Here is an 11,429-nt window from a genome sequence, read left to right as displayed (position 1 = left end):
TTCAAACTGTGTGACCTTGACCTTTGAGGTAGGGACATGGGTCTTAGACGCGATACATTATCATGATATGGTAGACATTTGTACAAAGAAAATTTAAACTACTTCAAAGCAGGACACGAATGTTGTGAAGGTGGCGACACATAGATAGACGTACTGACAGACCGAAAGACAGCTGATAGATCCTACATCTGGACGATCGATAATAGTAACGATCTTGTGCTGTTAATATATAGTATGCAACAAACTTGGATAAAAATTACTTGAAATCCGGAGAATTACACATTATCTTAAAACATCATCTTACGTTTTTTTCTAGTTATTTTCTAGTTATTTATTAAGAAAATATCACAATACTACACAATGCCATTTGTTACAGAATGCGATCTTGGAAACTATGGACTGAATTGCTCCTCAGTTTGTAGTTCTCATTGTTTTAACGACGTAACTCAATGTAATAAAACTACTGGAAACTGCATGCAAGGATGTGAAGCCGGATATATGGGTCACAACTGTTCTAAGGGTATGTACGCAATACATTATTGGCAATTACCATCGTATTAGGTGTGATCTCAAATCGGAAGTGGTGTACAAATATCCCTATGTAAATTTATTGTTAGTTCATGATAACGATATTTTTTCGTAATAATTATGATTTGCATTTACGTACGTATTATGGAAAAACTTTGCTGATGGTGATCCATTTGTAGTTCACCATTATGTGTTTGGCTTGAACAACAGCCACCGACAAAATAAATTTTTTTAACCTTCCGAAACTGTCTCTTTTTTCTTAAAAGGCGGCGGCATTTATGGAAAATCGTGTTCAGTTATGCCCTTTAATATCAAAAGAAAATCTGAAATTTTTACATCATTTTCGTTTATAACAAAAACTTGAACACATGCTAAATGAAACAAAACAAAAGAAATGTTGATGTATAAACGAGAAATATTTAAACATGAGTATAACTGCTATAAAGTCTTTCAAAAGTCAACAAAATTAGGTAGGGATATTCCTACGTCATCGGTGAAAATGACGGCGGAAATTACCGATTGAGTTACGGAAAATAGACGACTTTCTAAATCATGTTTTCATTTCATAGGACATCTATACACACTTCTTTAAAATTATGTTTATTGTAATCTACGTATCGAAATCTATTACAAACAGAAAGAAACAAACATACGTATTATTGGCCATTGATCTTTAACAACCAAATAAAATGTACCAAACTAAAAAGGAGGGGGGGGGGGGAGTTCAGTAATTGGAAATCAGTTATTATCTGAACTCTTACTCTTTTTTTAAAATCACGAAGTTTACTGTTTTCGAAACCAAGCCAACATGCCTGAAAACTTAATATTATTCTAATCAGTATACACATTTATTTTCCTGACCGATTCATCATGTGCCAACTTAAGCAAAACACGTTCTTGGAATATGATAAACTGGCTTACGCGTTGTTCAAACATACGTGCGCATTAATGTGTACCTTTTCTGTACAATCCCGGACTTTCGGCCTAAGTCTTTTATTGAAATTAACACGACTTGTATTTATGCAAAGCATCGAAACTGCCGCATATGCTTTTGGAAAAAGTTAATAATGAAGAAATGAAATTTCGTAAACATATCGTTTTATGATACTATTTAGCTCTACAACCTTTGTTTACATCGTGAACCGGTGTTTTCTAGGTGTTCGATAAAATCAAACACAAAGAAACGTCTTTTTGTAATGAGTAAAATAGAAATAATCCGAAAATAAAGGAGGACAAATTCGATGTAAGATATATATATACAACTTAACTTGTACCCATTTTGTTCAAGCTACTGTGGTGCAATCAGGATTGGGGCTTCTTGGCGCTGAGTACGAGTTAGCGGACATATTAGCGAAAAAAAAACAACCATTTTTATTTAAATTTACATTTGCATATATTGAAAACATATTAATTTTTAAAAATAACCTACATTTGGTGATATTTTATTGAAGTGTATTACCTTCACCTGAATACAAAAATGAATAAATTTTCTTCTTTAGAAAGGGCATATTTGAGTTCTATAACGCATGCAAGACGAACAGTAGAAAGTACGATAAGTTTACACCTTCGTGGTTTGGTCATTTCGGCTTTTTACAATCATACTACCAAGAACTTGAATTTTTCACCATCGTGGTTACGTTACTTTGACTTTTTACCAACTTAATTTCATATTTTCGTCGATTTGAGATTTACTTTTGTCTCGATGGCCCTAACGAAACAACGTATAAAATACCGCGGCCTACTTATTTCGGGAGAAGTGACTTATATACATTTTGAGTGTTCCAAAATGGTCAAACAAATACGAATACGGAATGTTAAATGAACAGCATAATGTTTTTTCATTTGGCCATGAATTTTATAGTATCCTAAAATAATTAGACAACCCAATACCATACATTTCTAAAGCGTCACACTATGCCGCCGCCAGTCCACAAAAAGTACAGGCTGCATCTGATACGGCCTGTAGGTTGTCAGATAATATTGGTGTTTTCGTAGCTTTAGAGTGGTCTCTTCTGGTCAACATGTTTCGTTGATGTTTCTTTTAATCGTTTTCATTTGATATGTAAACCTCACAAAATGTCGTTGATAATTATGTTTTTGTCAAAAAATAGAATGTACAGCTGGTACATTTGGTCGTGAGTGTAGCAGAACGTGCACCAGCAACTGTCTACAAGGTTTAAATCAGTGTAGCACAATTTCTGGAGAATGTCAAATTGGATGCGTGTCTGGATTTCAAGGGCTTAACTGTTCGACTCGTAAGTATATATGCATATCGGTAATTGTTTAAATTATAGCCCTGGGGTCAAAATTGGCCCGACCCAAGGATCATTGATTTTCACTATATGTACATATAGTAAAAACTTAACAAACCTCCTTGTCTGAAGGTACAAGGCTTAGAGCTTTCATATTTGGTATATGATATCATCAATAGGTACTCTACCAAAGTTGTTCAAATTTGGCCTCTAGTGTCAAAATACGCCCCGCCCCGGGGGTCATAGGTTTTCTTTATATGTATATAGTAAAAATTTAAAAAATCATCTTCTCGAAATTGACAAATGCTAGAGGTTAGATATTTGCATGAAACATTGTGTAGTGAACGTCTACCAAGATTATTCAATTATAGCCCTGGGGTCAAAATTTGCCCCGCCCCGGGGGTCATTGGTTTTCACTATGTACATATAGTAAAAAATTAAAAATTCTTATTGTCTGAAGGTACAAGGCTTAGAGCTTTGATATTTGGTATATGATATCATCTGTAGGTACTCTACCAAAGTTGTTCAAATTTGGCCTCTAGTGTCAAAATACGCCCCGCCCCGTTGGTCATAGCTTTTCTTAATATGTATATAGTAAAAATTTAAAAAATCATCTTCTCAAAATTGACAAAAGAAAGATGTTAGTTATTTGCATGGAACATTGTGTAGTGAACGTCTACCAAGATTTTCAATTATAGCCCTGGGGTCAAAATTTGCCCCGCCCCTGGGGTCATCGATTTTAACTATGTAACCCTTGGGTCAAAATTTTGCCTTACCCTAGGGGACGTGACCTACGTTCTTGTCCTTTGATGTACAGCCATGAAATTTGGACCATGTGCACAGTTTTAATTGTAAAATTGAACTTTGAAATCAGGTGATCTAGATTTTGATGATGTGACCTACTTTATTGTCCTTATAAGTACAGCTATGAAATTTGAACCATGTGCACAGATTAGGATATTAAGTGAACTTTGCTATTAGCAGACCTAGATTTTGACAAAGTGTCTTATTGTGTTGTGCTTTGATTTGCCGTCTTAAAATTAAAGCCATGTAAAATATGACCTTCACCACTAAATTCACTAGACTCAACTGCATTGATAGATTCCTACTCTCATTATTTATTTAAATAACAATAGGTTAATTACTTTTCAAATAATAAGAATAAGATAGGTCAGAGGTATATGCATGATGACAATCTTCAATTGTATAGAAACAAAAAAAAATCTGCTCCTACACTACTATTTGGTGTTGTTTTAATGCGGCGGCATAGCATTTTTCAAAAATGCAATCTTGTTGACATTTACAGCGTGTAAGACGGGACGATTTGGTGTAAATTGTAGTTCGTACTGCAGTATCCATTGCTTCAAAGGAATTGAACAATGTAACAAAGCATCGGGTGTATGCAATGAAGGTTGTGAAGCAGGGTACATGGGCAATAATTGTTCGGCAGGTATTTTGTTCTTTATTTATTCGTTGCAAAGAAAACTGCATTAAAATAGAAATAAAAGAATTTAATTAACACGATAAATACAACTTTTGATACCTTTATGCTTCTTTCTTTTGTTTTCAATTTACTGTCCAATACACAACATAAAAAGCTTGGTGAAAATAAATACATCTTTAATACTTAATGCATAAATAGGCAAATACAATTTATCATTTTAAAGCTTCAAGATATTACAAGATGCTCTTTTTTGCCGCAATTAGTACTGTATTTGATATTATGATACAAAGATTACTAGTATATAGATGGGTCGACTGTTCTAGTTTACATTTACAAAAACTGACCATTGACATATGTATAAGTATAAATTATATATAAAAAAGATTATATAATTCCATTCAATACATATATTTAACATGCACTGAACTCATATGTAAAATCTACAAGTGCTGTAAACAGTTCACATTTAATTGCTATTGGTGTACAGACACCACAACGTCACTTTAATGAATTTGTTTTTGAAATGAAAAATTATTTTATTTCCAGAATTTCATACCATATGAAGTTGACTGAGTAAGTCAAGTACTAAAATTAACTTGAGTCATACAGTACTATGCTATATTGTCATTTTCTTTTTCAACAGTTTGTCCTGATGGTCAGTATGGTCGAGATTGTACCGGAACTTGTAGTGATCACTGTAAGAACGGTAAAGTTGCATGTAACAAATCAACAGGATATTGTATCAACGGCTGTAATCCTGGATTCACCGGGCCTAAATGTTCTCTAGGTACATGTATATAAATGAATTTTTAATATTTTTAGCAATACTTCTATAATTAATCGTTTCAAACATTTGAATGATGCAACCTTCGAACAATAATTAACAGATGATCTTATAAAAAAGTGCTTTCATATCAATCCATTATCGGTTCACGGACAAAGAGCAATTCTACATAATCTACAAACGCACATGATTTTCTTTTTGCAGACTGTCCACAAGGCACATTTGGTGTAAACTGTAGTGGTAAATGTCATTGTCAAGGTGAAACAGAATGTCGCAAATCAGACGGGAATTGCAGTAATGGCTGTGCGTTTGGATGGTCAGGATTCAATTGTTGCAATGGTATGAACTTGAAATTATTAGATAAGAGTTTAACATTCAAAATAGTGGTCATGAAAATAACATCAACAGTACTGATCTAGTTTTTGTTAATGTAACACAATTCTTAATATTATTATACCTGCTCAAAATGGAAAAACAAATTTTGAGTGACTTTTTTAATATTTAATAGTTGAATATGACAATTTAGGAAAACGGCTTGAATTACAAAATAATAAATGTTGTATGCTTCTCTTCTTCCGTTAATTATCGAAATATTACTTATATATCATTTCGTCAAATTTTCATGGCCTTTATTTTAACCCTGCTTTAAATATGGAACAGCTTATTCACAATTATAATGGATTTATTATCGAAACATGAGTAAGTTACCGAACGATCAGAAGCTGTGTTATGTCTTATATGGCTCTCGACGAATATAGCTCTGCGAAGAGCTTTAACCTTCCGTTTAAGTATGAATGTAATAATCCGCCAAAAACAAGCACCGTTTTTTAACAAATGATGATTAACTTCGAAGTGTGAACACTCTAGTGGCTGCAGTTTTGATACGAATTTCCTGGAAATCGGTCAGGAAGGTTGTTTAAATGAGTTCTAGGTCAAGTTCGAATATGGGTCGTCTCCGGTCAACCTAGGTCAAACTGCCGAAATATGGAAAAGTCTTTTTAACACACAAGAGGTCACATTTTCGACTCAATTGTCATCAAACTTGGCCAGGATGCTTATCTAAGACATTGCTTGGATGTGGTTGATGGGTCGTGGGGGCGATCTTGGGCCATCATTGCCCTCTTGTTCTTATTTCTTCTTTGCCATTTGATTAGTCACAAATGATTAGAAAATGATTCGTTCAAACAAATAATTTTACTTGTATAGTTTTTTATGGTCCTTTATATTCTATTTAAATATACAAAAACACTTGGATATCTAGTGTTCGATACTTAAGCACTTACAATTATACCTAAGGCAATGATAAAGTGATGTAATTGATAGACTTCGTAGATAGTCCAATATTCCTTGCAATTAATCTGAAATATGAATTAATTATTTCTCAGATGTAATCACTTCGACAGCAGGACAGGAACTGACTGTCCACAGCTTTAAGCTCTTTTTATGCATTTTTGAGTAGTTATATTTAATGATCGTTTATTGAAGGTGCGAAGTCATGCATCCAAGACATAAGAATATTGGGTCGAAATATCGGATCGAATGGCATTAGGTTTGAATGGTTTAAGGAGACGAAAAATATGTCCGTTACATCAAATAATGGTTATAAATAAATTGCTCAATCTAATCAATTCTTATTTATGTATTATTCACTTATTTATAATTTTTTTTTAAATATTTGATTAAACACAAGATTGCATATCTGTTTACCATTCACTTACATGGAAATTTATGTATAAAGCCTGCCGCGAGGATCGAGCAAATATAAGACATTCTTTCCAGAAATGTGTTATTTTTACCGGTGATCTCATAATTTTGTTTTACTTAATTTAATGCTCCGGCATGACCTTAACAAATTATTGTACATGTGTTCTTCGGCGGAGTATTTTCTCATCATGTTTTTTGTTTGTTTTGTTTTTTTTGTTGTTGTTTTTTTACTGGTGATATTTGTTTTTGCAGGAATTATTTTATTGCTATATAAGCTAGATTTCTTTGTCACGCGACAGAGCTTCTCAAGATTTCAAGTTAGGCTTAAAATTCATATTGTGTTGTTTAGGCTTTAATATTACAGTGTTAGAAAATAAACGGTAGGAAACTTCAGTGTTTGTGCTCTCTATTCAAATTTCTTAATGTGGTTAGAGTAATCCAAAGAGTAATTAAAGAAGACTCAACCATAAGACCACTAAATGTAATGGTGAAATCTGGTAGGAAGAGAGCAATCCTCACATTATCCCTGTCTCACAAAAATCATGGAAAATTATCATTCGCTACAGTATTTGTATCTTGCTGATGGTACTGATTATACAGGGCATATTGTATTGGTACTTGATTATTCGTTGAATAATCTGAATGACTTGACATTTTTATGGATACAATAGGGTGAACGTTTCAGTTTACACGCAAAATAATGAATAATTTTATAACACAGTAAATTTCCTTAAAATTGCAAGGAAAAAATATCTTTTAAGAATTTCTTTCCTTCTTAAGGTATCTACTTCAAATTTCAAATAAATGTTCCTTATCATGACATCAATGACGTCAATGACAAGGTTTTTAACTATTGACAGCTTTTGTTAAAAGATACTTTTATATCTAAAACTAAAACAAGGTTAGCGACTATCATGTCATCAACCTATAGGCTACATTGTACTTTAGAAATACATATTTTACCTTACCAATATAAGCATTGTTTATTATACGTGGTAAGTTTAACTCTAAATATTATAAAAACTTTCATAGTGCATTGATTGATTTTATACTATGATAAAATCCTACATTAAAAACCAACAAGCGAGAACACAATAAATTTTTATCTATAAAAAATGTTCACAGGTTATATGGCCTTATATAAACTGTTGTTTGATGCATATATAACCTGATCTGCCAAACAATGGTTATATTGCACATAACTGTTTATATACAGACATATAACCTGCCAGCAATGTTATTACTGAACATTTTGATAATAAAGCAAATTTCCTGAAAATTATAAGAAAAAAATATCTTTTCATATTTTTTTTCCTTCTTAAGGTATCTTCTTCAAATTTTAAATATATGTTCCTTATCATGAGATAAATCACATTCTATATGATAAGTTTTTTTAAAACTTTTGACAGCTGTTGATAAAATTTTTAACAAGAGCTGTCGATAGTTAATGAAAAGATACTTTACTGTCGTTTGAAGTCCCAATACTCATCATCAGATGTACTATAACTACTGTCATATGTATCATGAACTGTTTCGTTTTGCAAAATCCTAGTAATAAGTTTGAAACATTTTTCTTTGAGACTGCTATTTGGATGGACTCCATCATAAAAATGAGAGTAATAAAAAATTTTAATCTTTATTTTTGAAGAATTTGAAGTTACACGTCTCTTAGTAGAAACTTTCAATATATCTCTATCCATTCTTAAAGTTGGTTTGTTTTTTTGAGAATTTATCTTTGATTTTTTTTTATTTACATCGGTCATATCATTTTCTAAATTATTTTGCATTTCTACAGTGCTGTCTTCATTAAAAAAAGAGTAATTTAGTTTGTCTTTGAACATTTGATAATCTGTATTTGATAATAAACTTTTTTATTATATACTTATGAATGAAATATTGAGAAATATTGATGAAATAAAATGTGTATTTTCAGTTTCCGTATTTTCACTGAAAAAATTTATTTTTCACTGCAGTGAAACATATTTTCCGTATTTTCACGGGTGTCTTGCCGGACTACTTTCTTTTAAATTCTGACAGTACACAAAATTAAAGGGAAAGTCTTTCGTATCTAAACGTACAAAAAGAGAAAAAGTATATAATATATAGAAAATTCAAGTTTTTTTTCTATACAGTAAATACGGGATCTATATTATGACATGGTATGAAAATTACCATATTTCACTCGTGGCTACCACCACTCATGAAATATTTATTTTCATACCACTCGATGAAAATAAATCATGTATTTATAGAAAAAACTTCAATATCCTCTATTAATTGAAACTGGCGCTATTGTTGAGAAAAAGAAATTGAAATTTCCGTGAAATTTGCAAGTGATTTCAGATTTAAAAGTTTGAGAGTTTTCTATTATATTTGTAATTTTTGAATTTGATCTGTTGTATGCTAATTCGGTACCTCCAAAGTGTGTATTTTTTTCAGTAAAATTGCAATACAAGCGAAATAAAGCTGAAATAATTTTTTGTCTTAATAATGATACAGTTGCTCAAGGAACTACAATAATTTTTAAAATACAATTTGAAAATAAATGTAACATTTCTTGTAATGATTTTGTTTACTTCAGAAAATATTAATTATAATGTACATTTTTTAAGTGAAGGAAGTACAAAGGAGGCTAATAAAAGTATAAATTTTTAAAAAAAACAAAAGGGGGAATTTCAAAAAAAAATTGAAGGGGCCATGATATCATTGAAATGTAACTTTTTAATATAAATTTGTATATTTAAACGGGTTTCTTCACCCTATGTCTAAAATGTTTTTTAATATCTTTTTGAAATTCAGACAGGGCTACCCTTGGGGGAAGAATTTGATTTTAGTATTTTTTAAGTTTATTGACATTATAAATTGTAGTTCACAGTGTCCAGCAAGCAATGTCACTCATGGATGATAAATGAAAGCGGTATGCTAAATATAAATTAAATTTAATAGTTTTAACTTTATGTTATGATATTCAATACTATAAATAAAACTTGCTAAAAACATAATGTTTAACTTGTCAGCGACTTTCATGTCACCCACCTAGAGATATGACAACTTATTATATTATACGTATTGCAATATTATAAGCAAATGATAACAGTTTTAAAATTGTATTATACTTTATTATGTTCCCACAGTAGATATGATTATTCCATTCCAGCATTAAAATATAATGAATATTTTTTTAACAAAAGCTGTTAAGGGATGGTAAATGATGAAAGTTTGGACAATAAATCAAAGTAATGAAAAATAGAAGAGAATTAACTGCTTATTTTTGTAAACATTGCAGCATTAAGGTATACTTGTAATTATTGAAATGAAACAAACTATTTTTCAGCAAATCCAATGTAATTCTAGTATATTATTAGTTATAAATATTTTTGACAAGTTATGTGGACATATAAACAATTGTTTGTATATATAACCCAAAGCAACATATAAACTGTCAAGAATTTTATAACTAATAATATACTTTAAATAAAATTGATTTGTTTCCTAAATGAACAGTAAGCATGTATAATATTAGTTATAAAGATTATTTGATAGGTTATATGCCTGTATATAAATGATTGTTTTAAAATATAAAATAATTTGCTAGAAAAGGGTTATATTGCAAACAAATGTTTATATACGGGGATATAATCTGTCTGGAATATTCATTAGAAATTTATAATACAGGAAACTTCCTTTTTTGAGAAAAATATGTGATTGCTTAGAAAATTGACAGGATCTGTGTATATAAATCTGTATAAACGTTATGATTATCCAATGAAAAGTGACGTTACAAACATGCAGTATTATGAATAATAATTATCCAATCAAAAGGGACATTACATACATGTATAATTATAATTATTGTTACAACACCAGACAATCCATGCAGACATGTTAAATAGTTAATACTTTGATAAATAATAACTGATTAATGTAGATGGGCAAATTAATAATTATATGAGTTAGCGATTGTCATATCACCCACTCAGACTCAAAATTACTATTTTTCAACAAAGTCTTCACTAGACAAATTTCCTACTGTATGCAGATGGGAATCAATGTATAAATTGTTGAACTGTCTTTTGGTATTTTCAAACAAACAAAGTATTCTTGAAATTTCAGCTTTGCGTGCTTTTACGCGTTTTCTATTTACAACATGACAAAGCCTGTATTCATTTACTAACACAGATTAATGCCATGCAAAATCAGGTTCTGTTGTATCATTTCCAGCAGACTTTGCTCTTGAAAGTGCAAAAAATAAAGCACCTGGGTTTCTGGACTCAAAAGCATGTTTACCAGGATAAATTACAATGTATCTGTGACATTCATGCTTTTCAACAGTCATCCCTTGGCATTTATGAATAGTAAGTGCCCAGCCAAGACAAAATGGGACTTGTTTTCGTTTACATGTGACATGAATAGTCAATTTTTTTTTTAACAGGAACTAGTGGAACAATGTTTGGATTGGAATTGATAAATGGTGGTCCTGTATAGTTAGAGAAATCAACCATCACAATATTTGGCAGACAGTCTGTTGGTTTTTTATTTGCAGGATAAATGATATCATAAACTGAACCAATAGCTCCAGTGTATAATTCAAATTTAACACAGAGATTGACTGTCAACATGACTTTAGCAGTTTTTACAAATATAGATGTTAAGTAAGATGCCATTATATTTGTCACGGTCTGCTGTTTTTAAGTGAGGACCTTTACAAACACATGTA

General features: G+C 31.1%; 1 protein-coding gene across 1 annotated transcript; it reads left to right on the top strand.

The window, feature by feature from the left end:
- Positions 1 to 360: 360 nt before the first annotated feature.
- On the top strand, positions 361 to 11,197 carry LOC132754906 (multiple epidermal growth factor-like domains protein 10). The gene is made up of 6 exons (XM_060745657.1): positions 361 to 520; positions 2,640 to 2,783; positions 4,087 to 4,230; positions 4,868 to 5,011; positions 5,213 to 5,347; positions 11,145 to 11,197. The coding sequence occupies exons 1-6, from the start codon at positions 361 to 363 to the stop codon at positions 11,195 to 11,197; spliced, it is 780 nt and encodes a 259-aa protein (XP_060601640.1).
- Positions 11,198 to 11,429: the final 232 nt, after the last annotated feature.

The sequence above is a fragment of the Ruditapes philippinarum genome, unplaced genomic scaffold, assembly GCF_026571515.1.
Source record: "Ruditapes philippinarum isolate M1 unplaced genomic scaffold, ASM2657151v2 ctg21730_1_1_1_1, whole genome shotgun sequence".
Taxonomy (NCBI): domain Eukaryota; kingdom Metazoa; phylum Mollusca; class Bivalvia; order Venerida; family Veneridae; genus Ruditapes; species Ruditapes philippinarum.
This window is presented reverse-complemented; position numbering and strand designations above follow the sequence as displayed.